The following is a 15,827-nucleotide window of genomic DNA, read 5'->3' as shown; positions in this document are numbered from 1 at the left end:
AGGGCTTCCTCCCTCTTCAAGAGTCTGCTAGGATTCCACTGTCATGGACATTTCACTCTTATGAAATTAAATTGTCACCTACAAGCAGGATTCTGCCAGTGCTGGTGCTGTACAGATGTATGGAATGCAAATGTCCCCAGAGGAACACACAGTCTTATTGACAGGATGAGACAGGATTCTTGAAAGCTGTACTAATGTGACTGGTGCTGAAAAAATGGATGTCTTAGGATATGTCCTTGCCTTTTTAATGGAAAAAAAAACCATGAATGCATAAATGTGTATAAGTGAGAATATCTTTCATACAAATAGGACATTAAATGATAGCGTCTATGGAAGCATGGTGAGAAAATATGCTAGGAACGTGCTGGGCACAATTAGGGGCACGGTAGAATGTGAGATAGCCCAGGCTGTGAGTATGGGATCTGTAGCCAGAATGCCTGGTTGGAATCCAGCCTATCATTTCTTTGCAGTGTGTCTGGAGAAAGTGACTGAACATCTCACTGTGCCTCAGTTTCTCCCTCTTCTAAAAGAGGATGATGGGGTGCCTATTTCATACAGTTGTGAGGATTAAGTGATTTGACACATATAAAATGTTGAAGATGGCGCCTGGCATATGCCAAACACGACGTAAATATAACCTATTATCATCATTATCAAGGACTTGCGGACGATTGATGCCACTGAGCCGATGAAGCGTGGTGTAGCAGAACAACTCAGGTGCTGGAAATAGCCAGTCTCATTGACTCAACTGTGTTTCCTCAGATAATCTCGATTCTCATTTTTCCTCTTCATAACTGGAAGGGAGGACAGTAAATAATAATAAATGTTATTTGGCGACTATTCTATGTGTTTATTTTGCAAGAGGCTCAGTGGGATATTGCCTACAGCTTTGCAGAGACATTGTCCCATTTGGCTGAGAACAGGGTTATTGGAAATGGGAGACAGGGGACCAGGAAGGAATTTTCCTCACTTGGCTCTGGGAAGGGAAGAGAGTCTGGCCCAGATGGGTAAAGACAAGTGTGTTGGCATTTGGTAGACAGGGCCGGTGGAACACAACAGTAACCAGCTCTGGTGCTGACAGCCAACAGGGACTCTAGGGTTTGGCTGCCAGAGGACCTGGACAAAAGAGACAGGAGGCCAAGGGAGCAGGTCTCAGAATGTGGAGCTCATGGAAGCAGAGAGGTAGGGCTGATCAGATTGGTCCTATTTAGCCAGAAACCATGCCCCACACTCACTAGGCCCTGCCCCTTTTCCTCGGAATCTTTAGCTCTTAGATCAGAAATAATCTTAGATGTCTTCAGGCTTGATCCTGGCCTGAGGGAGAGCAGCCTCTGTCATGTAGCCTTTGGACCTGAACATGGCAGTACCCAGGAAAAGGCTGTCTGGAGAGGCTGCAAAAACCCATGCTCACTGTTCCCAGTCCCTGTACAGACCATGTCAGAGGAGGATTGAGGGAGGCTCCTCTTTCTCTCTCTCTCTGTCTCTCTCTCTCTGTCTCTCTGTCTCTCTGTCTGTCTGTCTCTCTCTCTCTCTCTCTCTCTCTCTCTCTCTCTCTCTCACACACACACACACACACACACACACACACACACACACACACACACACACACATACCTGTTTTGCCTGGCTGAACTGACATAACTGACATAACTGACAGAACCTATAACTTGCATAATCCTGCAGCAGCCCACACTGCACCTCATCTCCATTTGGGTTCCACAACAGAAGAGAGCTGGAAGGAAATCAGGGACAATCTAACCCCACATGGCAACCTGGCTGGATAACCAAACATCCAGTGGGGAGAGAGACACTGGAAATTACCCATACCTGAGCCCCATCCCACACCACCTGAGTCAGCTTCTCTGAGCATGGCCCAGGCTAGGTCATTCACAAAGCTCTTGAGTGATTCTAAAGAACCACTGCTGGGAAAAATAAAAATGATTTCAGCAAAGAGAGAAAGGTGAAACTGTTTCTTCGGCACTGGCTGTGATGTTGACTGTGAGCAGATGCTGGCTGTGGGCAGAACAGGAGAGAGGGCCATTGAGAGGCCCTTGTGACCGGAGAGTCCAACCACACATAAAGTGTGTGACAGGGAGGGACTTCTCCAAACTCTGCAGGTCTCTCCAGACTGGGGATCCCTGACACAAGAGGAAGTCTTATGCCACAAGTACCAGAATTGCAGGAAACTCATGCAATGAAACCAGTCCCCTTGTGTTGGAGCTTGCAGCTAGAAGCGGTTCAAGGGATGGAGGACTCTCTGGGAGCTGGAGTGGGTACGCTTCAAAGAACCTAAAAATGCCATAACTTCCTTTACCTCCCTCTCCAAGAATTTCCAATTGCGCTTCCAGCCTATCCTGCCTGACAGGTTAGAAAGCTTTCAGTAGAGGTTCGTTTACTTACGCTGAATTATCTCATGAAGGTCAGCTTGATGAGGGCACATTAAAGACAGAGTCGGAAGAACCCATTTCCCTAAGTTTTATTCTAATGTACAACACATGTGATCGTTTGCGATGGGGTCTAGGCAGACAGAGCAGGCAACAGAGAGTCTTTCCAACCAGGGATTGGAGCAAAGCAGGCTTGATTTGGTGACTCCTGAGACATTTGGCTCACTGCTGTGATGCTGTGAGAGATTAGCTGTGCAATGTTTGGGCCCCTTAAAATGATGTTTATTTAAAATAAAACTTACCTGCACATACGTAACACTGTAGACACAGATCCTTCACACAGTATATTTAATCTCTGCAAAATTCACTGGGAGGGGAGGGGAGCCAGTGGGGCCTCTTGGGTATTACACAGGTTGGCACTTCCAGAGAGAACAGCCTTGGCATCACAGACTTCAGGCATACTCAAAGCTCTTCTCCCTTCTGATTCCAGTTTCTCCATGCCCTGCAGGGCCTCTTGGGATTACTGTATTCTGGAAAGCACACAAAGTTGGACACTGTCTCTTTAAATAATAGAGGCTGAGAACCTCTCAGGCCACCATGACATATCCCAGCATTGGACCAGCCCCTGAATAAACTGGAAAGATGCCTGGTCTGGCTTCAGTTACAGGGAGCACCACCAGGGAACATCTCAGGGAGCCTGGTTGGAAGCTGCAGGCTTAGTCTGTCGACTGCGGGTCTCTGGCTGTCCTGTGGGGAGGGCCTTGCCTTAGCATCCCTTGCATTTGACTGCAAAGAAATCCGCTTGGAAGAAGGGGTTACGCTGTTTGGCTGGGTGAGTTTTATTGGCAACCTGTGCCTCTGGGTGATGCATGCCTATGCTTTACAAGAATTGCCTAATTCCCCACCCCCTGCAAGCTGCAAATGAAAAGGATTGCAGGAGAGATGGTGCATTTGTGTTGGAATTGACTGGACATTCAGGGGGTTTTTTATATCCTTGGTTAAGAGGTGGATATACACTCTGGCTGGGGAGGTGGGGGGCCATCTGAGAGCATCTAGAAACCCTAATGCATCCAGATTGAAAGGAAGAAAGGAATCTAGATGCTTCTTCCCCCATGGAAAATAGCTGTTCACACACACCCGGCAGGCGGCCTTGGTAAGCAGGTTAGGGAGAAGCTGCCACCTGTGGCAGAGCCTTGACCAGCCGGGCTCTGGGTGTGGCAAGCCTGGTCAGCAGGCACTGAGTAGCATTTCCTCTCCCACCATTGAGAGCCAGGCAGGAGACCAGAGGCAGTGAGGGACAGATGGGTTGGGTTTACCTGTCTGGCAGCGTATGGTGTCGCTGTAACCTGGGTGGTTATTGATTAAACTATTGGGTTCAAAAGAAAGGAAGTAACACCCAATATGTACACTTTTTTTGTATGTGTATTAGACTTTATTAAAAAGTTTATTTGAAAATCACAAAGGAAGGGAAAGAAAATCCTGAGTTAGATTTGCTAATATTTGTAAAGTGCTTACTTAGAACTGTCCTGAGTATGTAGTAATCACAAAAATGTTGGTTAAATAAATAAATGTCCAAACAGCATAAAACAAAGTAATAATTTCTAGAGCAAATCTAACCTATAAAATGACCCATGGAGGAAAGAAAACACTTCCAGGTCTTTAGACATTTTTTTTCTACTTGCCTATGCACTTTCATTTATAAATATCTATCAATCTATCGATCTACCTGTCTATCGATCGATCGATCGACCTACCTATCAGAGTTACAAGCTACTTTCATGCAGAGGTGGTCAGGTCTTCCCTGAAGAGTTGATGTGAGAGTTAAATGTGATATAACAATAGTGGTGGCAATTTGGGCACTGGGCCCTTATTATGTTGCAGACACGATGTTAACTGCTTTGTACATATTGTCTCCTTCAATCATCACCATAAACCTTTAAAGCAGGCATTACTAGTTCCTTTTGCATCTGAGAAAACTGAAGCTCACTGAACTTCAGAAATTGTCCAAACTCACAACAAAAGTAAGCAAGGTGATTAGGTTTGTTGGAGCCCAGAGACAGAATGCCTAACCACTGCCTCTCACAGACCATGCATACAAAAGTCCAGGCAAAGTGCCTGGCGTGTAATGGGAACTGTAAATACAATTTACAAGTACACTTCATTTTAATCTGATAACATGAGAGTTTTAAAAAGATCACCGTTTGAAGACTTTTTCAAATTTATTTTTACTTACAGTAAGAATATACAATTAGCTAAAGTAGCAGCTCCTTTCAAATTGTAAATTAATATAGAATTATTTGAATCATTGAGAGGGATGAGCTTCTATGACACAGTACACTAGAGGTAGGGAAGTGTGTGTGTGTGTGTGTGTGTGTGTGCGCGCGCGCGCGCGCGCGTGTGAACTGCTGCATTTTCAGGCAAAGACCTTTAACATCCACATTCCTGCTCCCCGTCCTGTGCATCAAGGCTGGCCTGCGCACGGGAGTCTCAGTTGGGCGCGCCTCTGCCAAGCGGAGACTGAAGGGCTAGCCTCTCTCCCTGTAACGCTGGGCGGGTCACGTTAGGAGGCTATGAATCAGCTGATTTCCTTGGCTGCTCCAACCCCACCTCAAATGGCCACCTCGCACCCGCCCCCTAAACCCCATGGCCAGGACGCCAGCCAAGGCTGACAGCCAAGCCCGACTGCTGCAGGAACACTTTGCCTGAGCTTATTCGGTGGTAGTCCGGTTTTGCCCAGGCTAGGAGGAGCCCAATCCCAGACCACGCTATCCGGTAGTCGCCGGACTTTTCTTTCCCTAATTCGCACTCAAGCAGAGCCCGCTAGATCAATCCCTGCCAATCCTAGGAAGCCGGCATGCTTGGTAGGTGCAGACAGTAATAGCGGGGACAGACGAGGTGCAGGTGTGCCCGGCTAAGACGCCAGGACAGGGCAGGGGCTCCAGGATCCGAGAAGAGAGGGACTTCCTTCAGCGCTCAAGCGCCCGCTGCCCTCTGTTAATGGGAGTGGAATCCAACCTCAGCCCCGCGCGGGCGCGGTCGGCGTCGGCGCGCCCCGAAGCCCATCCTTGGGCATCCGCTGAGCTACATTTGGCTGAGTCTTCCCAGGGTGGGCTGAGGAGCCAGTTTCTCGGTCAACACTAGGTTTCCATGATCTCCACGGGGCCGGGGGAGGAGGGAGGTGGGAGGTGAGAAAGCTCGGCCGCCTCTGGTTTCGAGTAAAAGTCGCCGCGATTTTGCAGAGACCAACTTTTCCCTGAGGCGCATTTAAGGCCAAGTTAACTGTCTCCTGCCCTCCCTCTCTCCTGCCCTCTCTCCTCCCTGAGTCCCGCCCTCCCGCACACGCTGACCCAGGGACACACCCTACTGCAGCGACGCAAACAGGGCGTTGTTCCCGTTAAAGGGGAACGCCGGGAGCCTCCCACTGCCCCCTTGCTTCGCGCGCGCGCAGCCCCGCAGCGCAGCTTTGACCGCGCCGGCAGCGGAGCCAACGCACCCGAGTTTGTACTTGAGGCCACCCTGAGGATCGGGACAGCTGTTCCTTTGGGCTGTAAGTGATTTGGTGGGGACAGTGAAGGAGATGGAGGAGAAATGTGGGCATCTTCCAGTGAGGGTGTCAGAAGGCGCAGAGCAGGCGCGGGGCTTTGGCCAGCTCCCTGGAGCTTCTGTTTAGGGGCACAGGGTCCCTTGTGTGTCCTGTTCCCTTCCAATGGGGCTTGGAGTAATACAACGAGGGGAGCCTTTATGGTCTGTAAGACCTTACAGGGCAAGGGTGATGGTGCTGGTGTCTGGATAGAGGATAAGGGCGTCTCAGTTTTCGCCTTGCTGAAGAGGCGTTGACTCCGGGACACAGTGGCAAAACAGCCCCTGTGGCGGACATCCCGAGAGTGCTGGACTCTTGTGGCTCCCCAGTTCCCAGCCTCATGCCATCTGTTTAATTCAAACCCTCTGGGAGTCATCAGAAATCCTTGTTTATTTCTTCCAGCGCATTCCAGTGTCTTTGAATGTGATGCTTGTGGAGAGAAACGGAGGGGCCTGAGATTGGGTACTTTCCAAACTGGGTTATTGAAACGTTGTTTCCCTGGCCGAAGACTCTGCCTGAAATGGTCCCCAGAGTCTCAGTCAGATCTTCCACAGCCATGCATGTCCTCTAACAAGTCATCCCAGCCTTCGGTGCCCCCAAAGTCTAAAATGAGGGGCGAGGACCGCATTACTTGGGATAGATGGCCTGCCAGCTCTGACCGGCTGAAATTATCGGACTCGGCCTTTTACTCTGTCTCTCTCTCCCAACCGCTGGACATCTACTCCCTTCGGTCCAGGCTCCTGGGCTCCTGTCCCACCGCGCCCAGACCGGAGCTCAGTCTTGATGGGGTCCGTGTCCTGGCTTTGAGTGCCTGGGGTGCAGACTGGACCCCTAGGCGAGCATGCGGGTCTAGCGCAGGAGCAGAATGCCCCCTGCCCCCAGGAGTCTCAGTTGGGCGCGCCTGGGGAAGCGCGCGGTGGACGGGAAGCGCAGGGTCCGGGCAACCCTCCCGAGCCATTTTTCCTTTCCACACTCCTCTGGCTCTGCACCGCCTCTCCGGAGCCGCCAGAGTCTGCGCGAGGCTGAGCTGGGGCCAGGACGGTTCCTCTACGCTGGCAGAATTGGGTGGAAACTTGGAGACCAACGGAATGCGGAGAGCACTGGGGTCTGGGAAACCAGCCTCCTCGCTGCTGTCTCTCCCAGCGCATGTCACGGGTATCTCCAGGTCTATCACGGAAATCTGGGCGCCTACTCCCCTCACCCCTACCTCCACCCCGTAGGCGAATTCACAGTCTGAACTGGGGTCTCGGAGAACGGGACCTCTCCCCTTACAGGGCGGTCTCCGGGAGGCGCTCGGGGTGGGTGGAAGCGTGCAGTGGCCTCTGGTCATATTTTCTGGAAACCCCTCTATTCCCTGGGTGTTTTTAGACGTGCGAACCGCTTGTTTTGTTTCTAAAAGCAAAGATGTTCCGTTGCAGGCGGGTCCGGCTGGGCGCTGGACGCTGGGCGCTGGTCCTGTAGGAGGCTGCTGCCCCCTCTCGGCGGCAGGCGGCGCGAAGGCTCCTGACCCGCGCGGGCGGGCGGGCTGCGGGCGCTGGGCCAGGCCGGGCCTCCCGCTAGTGCGCCGGACCCTCCCTCTGCGCGCGCCTCCCTCGTTCGGCCCAGTGCGTTCGGCCTCACGCCCAGCGCTCTCCCCACAGGCAGAAACTCCGCTGAGCAGAACTTGCCGCCAGAATGCTCCTCCTGTTGCTGGGTATCATCGTCCTCCACGTCGCGGTGCTGGTGCTGCTGTTCGTCTCCACGATCGTCAGCGTGAGTGCCTGGCTGGGAGGCTCCCTGCGCGGCCCGCTCTTCCCTATCTGGGTTCCCAGCCCTTGCTCCTTCTGGTTCAGGACTGTGTTATTTGCAGACAGTTGGAAGTCTCAGACGTCCCAGGGAAGTTTCTGGCAATCTGCCCCCTTCCAGTTGCTTTGAGAAAACGAGAGCAGATTCAGTGATAGGAACGAAGCGAGCGCTGGGCTGGGTTAGGTGCGCAGGTCTCTATTTAAGCCAAATAACTTCACAGCAGATCTAGGGGCCCCGACCTTCATTTGATAAGATTGTTTAACTTTTTTTTTTTTCCTTGATGCAGCCTCATTGAAGAAGAGGGGTATTTATGGATTTTTTTTAATCCAAACCGTAGTCAGATGGGTGAATTAATTTATAAAACAACCTTTTAGGACTTGAAATTGGAAAGTTAAAATGGGCTTTTCTGGAAAAGAGTTCACTGGTCCCATGTCGCCTTTACGGCATGAACACAACGCCTAGTTAGTAAAGCTTCCACTGATAGAAACAGGCCATCAGAGTAACTTATGTTACAAAACTGTCCAGCCCATGAGATCTTAAAGTTATTTTCTTGGCGATGAAGATGAGCAGACATTCAGGCAGTTTTCCTATGGTGGCTTTCACTTCTTAATTTAAGGCACATTGTAAGCCTGATTTTCTTTTTCTTTTTTTTTTTTATTTTTCTTTTCTTTTTTTTTCTTTTTTTTTTTTTGAGACGGAGTCTCTCACTGTCGCCCAGGCTGGAGTGCAATGGCGTGATCTCAGCTCAGTGCAACCTCTGCCTTCCGGGTTCAAGCGATTCTCCTGCCTCAGCCTCCTGAGTAGCTGGGATTACAGGTGCCTGCCACCACACCTGGCTCATTTTTATTTTTATTTTTTTATTTTTAGTAGAGACGGGGTTTCACTATGTTGGCCAGGCTGGTCTCGAACTCCTGACCTCATGATCCGCCCGCCTCTGCCTCCCAAAGTGCTGGGATTACAGGCGTGAGCCACTGTGCCCGGCCTGTCAGCATGATTTTGTAGTCTCTGTGAGAGATAATTATGTTGGGGATTTGTGACTTGGTTTAACATTTACAAGCATCTTCACAGTATCTCCATGGTGCCTGGTGATGATAACATCAGATTGATAGGAGCTATATACAAGGAACTAGACTCAGAGAGAGGGGCTTGGGGAATGATCCCCAGAGATGCTGGGAGGAGAGAAGGCTTGAATGCAGGTGTCTCAGGTTGAGTTCATGGCTCCTTCTACTATAGTAAACATCTCTGCACATAATCGTTTCCGTGTGCATGGAGAACTTTTCCATTTACAACGTGCTTTTAAGTCATAAAACGTTGGCTGTTACCATGCAGGGGTGGGCGGGGTAGCTAGGTGCATCAGGGTGCTTTTCGCCATCCCTGGGCCTTTCTCCTTCCCCTTTTCCTTCACTCCTCACTCCCTCCCTGACTCAGGATATCTTTCTGATTCTCTCTAGCAATGGATCGTGGGGAATGGACATGCAACTGATCTCTGGCAGAACTGTAGCACCTCTTCCTCAGGAAATGTCCACCACTGTTTCTCATCATCACCAAACGGTGAGGCTGGTTTTGTGCTCCACGAGCTTGTCCTCGGATGCCTGTAACACATTTCTCAGTCCAGAGCTGGAAACGCTTATTGGAAGACACAAGCCAGAATGCTGTTGCTGGAGTGGGTTGGGATGTGACGGGAAGCCATGAGTCCAAGGCAAATGGGAGGGGTGGTGATCTCACTGGGGAAGCTGAGATCCTGGGCATGATTATGGTTCACTCTATCTAGAGACATGCCCTTAGCGCCCTCCTGATCACTTAGGATAATGCTTTTTGTGATTTAAAAAAAAAAAAAAATGTCGACATGGGAGCTGTAAAGGTGGTATGATAGCTAAGCCTTAGGCAGACCCCCTTGGGACGTTGGATCAAATGTGTATCTTTGGTTTGGTGGCTGTGCCTATTCAGAAATGTCCTGCCCCTTTCTACTGCAGTGACAGGAGGACTGCCTCACTGCACCATCAGTCATATGGACACAAGACTGACTGCCTTGCCAGGTCTTGGACCTCACTGATGCCACCTAGCATCAAAACCTTTGAATATTTCCTTGTTGCAAGATGGGGACTTGAAGCCGTTTGCAAAACCCTAAGCTAAGCCTTGGAGTCCTTAATCCAGAAGATTGTATTTCTCCTCTGTCCTCAGCATCTTTGCTTGAGAGATGTGGAAGCCAGGCTTCATGAGGGTCAAATTAAGGGATAGTTGGCAGCAGAAGCACCAACTAGATACCCTAAGCACCCAGAGGGAAAGGAATGCCCAGCCAGGAGCCCTGCGTGTTTGGATGCAGACAGGCGGAGGTAAACAGGATGAGCTGTTTTGGTGACTGGGTAGGCCACAGCGATTGGTGTTAAAAGCCCGTGGACCTGGATGCACATGATCTTTTGTTCCAAAAGATGTGTCCTCAGGCTGGAAGGACCTATAGATATAGCAGAGCTTTCCTAACATCCTGGGTTTAAAAGGCCACAGAAATACAACTTTAAATGTTGCTGCAGCTACTCATAGATCCAGTATATATGTTCAAGATGCTACACCAGATGAGAGAAACCAATTTAGATCCAGTTCAATAAAACAGGCAGTGAAGTGGCCTTTGGTCCTGGCTTTGCATAATCCAATTTCTTTGCTAGACTTTCCCTCTTACGGCTCTGTACCTAGTAATACCTGAGCATGTCCCAAGCTGAAGCATTATTAACCAAATTCCTTGAACCACAGTACAAATAGAAACTGCTAAAATACTCATTTGGTAATTTATACAGAGAAGATAAGCAAGGAGTGGAAAACCCTGCTTTATGTTTTTACCTTCTGGATTGGGGAGGGAACGGAGGAAAGATCCCAGTCCTATTGAAGTGAGAACAGTGCTTAATCTTGTCTCTGAGTATGTGAAAGACGTTGAATTAAAGCCATCCCAGAAATTACATGGTGGGTTTGCATGGCGAGTTGGCAACTGAGTAAATGAAATACTCACGAGTGCCTGAGAATGTGACCATAGCACTGCTTGTCCCCAAAGCCACAGCATCTGGTTTCTCCCCCTTCAGGGTCTGGCTAAACTTCCCTGAGCACTGTGGAGAGGAGTCTCCATCCTCACTACTGACACCTGGTGGTTACAAGTAGTGACTCAGCCCGAAAAGGGCAGGCTTTGGTGCTCACAGGCGCCATCCCCAAGTGGCATCTGGCCACACGACTTGGCACGGAATCCTGGACTCTTGGGCCCGGAAGGGGGCAGTTTTGGCAGGTGTGTTAAAACCCGGCTGAGCTTCAGCAGAAACGAGGTGGCAGAGGAGTTGCTAAGTTGTGTTTAAACCATCTGCAGGAAAGAAAGCGATATTGACCTGTAGCCTGTTACTGACTTGCATTTGGTGTCTCCTGCGGTTGGAAATAGCTGTCAGTTGGTGCTAGAAGCAGATCTCAGAGGCACTAGGGTTATTTTAATCAGGAAACTTCTTATCTCTCAACTTGTTCCTTCTGTGCCAAGCTCCTGTTCTTGGGTTCATTTACAATGCCTCCTTAGGGTGGGTTTCAAATCTGTCTCATTGCTTTCTGAGAGCACCCCAGAGTGTCTGTTCTCCACATCTCCCTTCTCAGCTCCCACAATCAGGGCATTTTGAAAACATCTGGACGCTGTCCCTGAACACGCTGGGTTTGTTTCCACTCCACTCAGGCTTAATCTAAATTTGAAATTTCCGTTTACACTTCCCCAGTGGCGGTTATCTCTGCCGCTCTCTTCCCCAATGTGGCAGCACTTGCTACGACTTCAGCCTTAAGTGTCGAATCCTCGGGGGCCTCTTCGATTGAGTTTAACAATTGTGGCAGCAAACAATAAGCTGAAAAAGGTGTGTAATTTTTAAAACATTATACTGCCTTTACAAATGAACTATGCTCGTTGCAAACCATTTACCGTGTCTGTATTTCTCTTAGAAAGTATGTTTGAAAAAAAATGCTTGTTAAGTAATCAAAAGTAACTCATTATTGACATCGATTTGTGAAGAATATGTTGCAAGTGTGAAAAAATATGTAGTGGTATGATCTCGGCTCACTACAACCTCCGCCTCCTGGGTTCAAGCGATTTTCCTGCCTCAGCCTCCTGAGTAGCTGGGATTATAGGTGCCCACCAACATGCCTGGCTAATTTTTGTATTTTTAGTAGAGAGGGGTTTCACCATGTTGGGCAGGCTGGTCTCGAACTCCTGACCTCAGGTGATCCGCCCACCTCGCCTCTCAAAGTGCTGGGATTACAGGCGTGAGCCACTGTGCCATGTGGCTTGGTATTTTTTTCTGAAAGGACTCCTTTTTCTGGTGCACGACCACGACACTGCACCTCTCTCTGGCGGTTGCCATTTATGTTGTTTTCTATATGAATGAGGCCTCCTGGCATCGTGCCATGAGGCAGTCTAACATCTAGGTTGTATAGTTTGAAAGAGATATACCAGATCTTGCCCCCAAACGACATCTTGATATTAGAAATAGTTTTAGATTTTTAACTGACTTTGACTCTGCCTGCCTTCTCGTTTTTCTAAATGTGTTTATATACTTTCTGGCATCCCCTCCTTATCTGCCTCGTGTAGGCAGAGGTGAGAGAGGCTTAGTGTGGGGATATTCATTATGATCTTGTATCCAGTTCCTTTCCAGCCCAGGGAATACGAGGATCTGGAAAGCATGGGCCTTGCCTTGATGGTCCCGAGCCTGGTCAAGGAGTCAGGAGATAACTATGGAAGGGTGAATCACTCTCCTGGAAGGCAGAGCAGGCCAGATGCCCAAAGGGAGGCAGGCAGACAGTGCCCGAATTCAGGGAGGAAGTAGAAGGGAAATCTCTGGTGGGAGGTAGAATTTGATCCATCCTCCAAAGGATGGGCAGGATTTAAGTCAGTACAGGCAAGGGGGAAGAGAATATTCCCTGTTAGAGCAATGACATGACCTAAGGTAAGGGTAGAGCAAGGCAGGGGATGGGGTAGACCAGTTGGCTAGTGTTCTGGTTAGGATTAGGGTTGACTGTGTATAAGAGAACATCTTCAAATGATAGGGGCTTAAATATGATCATTTATCTTTCTCTCTTTTCAAAGAAGTCTGGAAGTAGGTAGCCTGAGAGAGGTATGGAGGTTCCATGAAATTGTCAGAGATGCAGATACTTGCTAGCTCATTTCATAACCATCTCTTGGGTTTGGTTGTCATCTTGAGGAAACAAAAGGCTGCTAGAGCTCCAGCCGTCACATCCATGATTCAAGCAGTAGGGTGGAGAAAGGAGGTGGGGAAGAATGAATCCCCTTTTCTTTTAATGAAATGTAACACGGTCACACCTACACCTATTTCTAAGAGAAGGCGAGAAATATAGTCATTCGGCCTTGGGGGAAACATGGCTTCTCAAATCACAGAAACTTGACAGCAAGTACTTCTCTGTAAGCCTGGTGTGGAATACTTCCCTTGAGGGTTTGACCATCCCCTCCCATACCCAATCATACTCTTTTGCAATAGCTCAGTTGCGCCCTCTACAGTTCCGTAAGTCCCGGTTATTTCAGCATTCTTCAAAGAGTCCATCTCTGCTTCATCCTGGGTTCTGTCAGCACCCCACCATTCTCATATGGACTCTTCTCAGAAACTTTAGGATCTGTCGAGGCTTCTCTCTATTTCTACCACCTCTCCAGGTACAAATGAAGTTTTACTATTATTACTGAGACAGAGTTTCGCTTTTGTTGTCCAGGCTGGAGTTCAGTGGCACAATCTTGGCTCACTGCAACCTCCGCCTCCCGGGTTCAAGCAATTCTCCTGTCTCATCCTCCCGAGTAGCTGGGATTACAGGCATGCACCACCACACTTGGCTAATTTTTTGTATTTTTAGTAGAGACGAGCTTTCTCCATGTTGATCAGGCTGGTCATGAACTCCCGACCTCAGGTGATCCGCCAGCCTCAGCCTCCCAAAGTGCTGGGATTACAGGCGTGAGCCACCACGCCCAGCCGTCTTATTATTATTTAATGACGTCTCTCGAATCTCTATTTTCCTCCAGTCCAGACCTCTCTTCTGAATCCCAGACCTGTTTATCCAGCTATCTCCTGGCCACTTCCCTTGGGATATCGAAGAGAGACCCCCAAGCCACTAGGCCAGAGAAAGAGTCCTTATCTCCTCTGCCAAATCCACCCCTTTGTCACTTTCTAGTATTTTAGTGAATGCTGCTTCACCAGCTGGCAAGCCAAATATCTAGGGTCTGCCTTGACGTGTTTCCTTCTTTCTCTTCTCAGCATTGTCACGGGTCCCTCAGGCCACCCCGTGGTTCCAACGCCTGTTGCCCACCTGTGGTCACACTGCTTCCTCATTTGTCAGAGGCGCCAGGGCAGCCTCCTAACTAGTTTGCCTGCACCCTTTCTTGCTCCTCTGTGACTCATTTTTCATACGGAATCCAGGCTGATATTTAAAAAACCACAAACCTAATTATATCACTCCTCATTTGGAAACCTTTCAGAGGCCCTTCATTGGTCTTAATCTTCAGAGGAAAATCTTTAACGAGGCCCATCGAAATCTACCTGAACGATCCACTCCTGCTCCTGTTAAGTCTCACCTATCTCTCTTCCCCTCATCTTGGAATTTCAGCATTTTCTCACTTCCTGAAACATGACCTTCCCACTTCGGGAGCCTCTTCATTTCTCTTCTGATCTTTCATGCGAGACTATTTCTTGAACAACTATCGTGTACCAGAGACTACCGTAGGTACTAAGGTTACAAGAGTGAACAATAGCTTATGTTTTACTGGACAAACCAGTCAATAAACATGGAGAATTTGGGGGGGGGGTAATGGTAAGAACTATGTAAGACAGGTTAATGGGATAAAGTGGGATTGCAGTAGGTGAAGGGAGGTCTCCTTGAGGAGTGACCACTTGAGGGTGGCCAGGAGCCAGCCATATGAACATCTGGGGAAGGTTCTGTACAGAAGGACCATCAAGTGCAAGATCTCTGGGCGGGGAAGGAGGTTGTTAGTTGAGGGACAGAGGGCAGGGCAGAATAGTGGGAACAGAGAGTGAGGGGTAAGTAGAATCACAGACCATCTCAAAGTGTGTGTGCCCCCCACCCACACTAGGGAGGAGCTGGGTGCATATGCATGCATTTCTAATCTTTGTGGTTTCCTTAGACCTGCTGTCTCCATGGGTTTCTCAGTGGTCTGCTGGATTCCAAGTTGGAGTGATAGTCCCGAAGCCTCCATAAGGCAGAATATATCAGAAATTGTACAAGGTAGAAATGCATCGGTTATATTTTCAGTGATTATTTTGGGTGACAGGATTCTTATCACTTTGACTGTTTTCTTTTCTTTTGCTGCCTTACCTGTCTTCCTTATTGAGATCTTTTATTTTCACAATCAGAAAATAACTGTGAACATTTTATGCTAGAAAACTGGTTTTGAGTAACAAGTAGGTTGGCTTTGCCTTAATTAAGAGAGGCATGGCAGGCAGGGTCCATGGGTTAGCTTTGAATGAGGCCAGTTCCTGGAGCTTTAGTTTGCAGACTCATACAGTCTGGAAGGCTCTGGTGAGGGGGAGGGGTGTGCCAAGCCTCCTCCCCAAGACCCTATGGGCGAGTTGAAAATCTACTGACCCAGAGGATTCAGGCAAAATATTTGCCCTGCTGTTGAATGAGCCAGTGCTTTTCGTTTTTAAGTCTCCAAGATCCAAATATCAAGTCCAAGTTCTCACAAGCGTTCCCCTGCTCTTTATTTAATTCGTGTGGACCTGATATGCAGCAGGATGGGTCAGAATACTGGAATTAAGCCACAGGCGACGTGGGAGCCCAGGAGCTGGAAGGGCACAGTTCTGGCTTGCCCTGGCCCCTGGCTGGTCTTCGTCAGCTTCAGTGATGAGGCAGGACCCAGGCAGAGTTTGTCTTTGGTAAAATCTGTCTCTCAGGCCCTGTCCCTGCTCACAAAGTCCTCTCTTGTCTCAGAAGAAAAGGTAGTTGAGAAACTTTTTCATGCTGAGGTGTTAGGCACAAAAAGTGTGTCCCTTTTTGAATCACTTTTGTTTTTAAAGAGGAGGCCAGTGCTCAACACCAAAGCATAAGGGAATTATTGA

At 48.9% G+C, this 15,827-nt stretch overlaps 1 protein-coding gene across 2 annotated transcripts in view; it reads left to right on the top strand.

Moving 5' to 3' along the window:
* The first annotated feature begins 3,042 nt into the window (after nt 1–3,042).
* LOC105473520 (peripheral myelin protein 22) overlaps nt 3,043–15,827 on the top strand; it is a 35,691-nt gene continuing 22,906 nt past the window's right edge. The window contains exons 1-3 of one of the 2 annotated variants that reach the window (XM_011727341.2): nt 3,043–3,216; nt 7,605–7,716; nt 9,201–9,300. In XM_011727341.2, the coding sequence (XP_011725643.1) occupies nt 7,639–7,716; nt 9,201–9,300 (178 nt within the window). In that variant the 5' untranslated portion in view covers nt 3,043–3,216; nt 7,605–7,638. Of the gene's footprint in view, nt 3,217–5,781; nt 5,932–7,604; nt 7,717–9,200; nt 9,301–15,827 lie in introns of those variants that run through there. The other variant, XM_011727340.3, reaches the window with a different exon arrangement.

Source organism: Macaca nemestrina, chromosome 17, assembly GCF_043159975.1.
Source record: "Macaca nemestrina isolate mMacNem1 chromosome 17, mMacNem.hap1, whole genome shotgun sequence".
Lineage (NCBI taxonomy): Eukaryota > Metazoa > Chordata > Mammalia > Primates > Cercopithecidae > Macaca > Macaca nemestrina.
The sequence above is the reverse complement of the archived record's forward strand: the minus strand, read 5'-3'. Positions and strand labels throughout refer to the sequence as shown.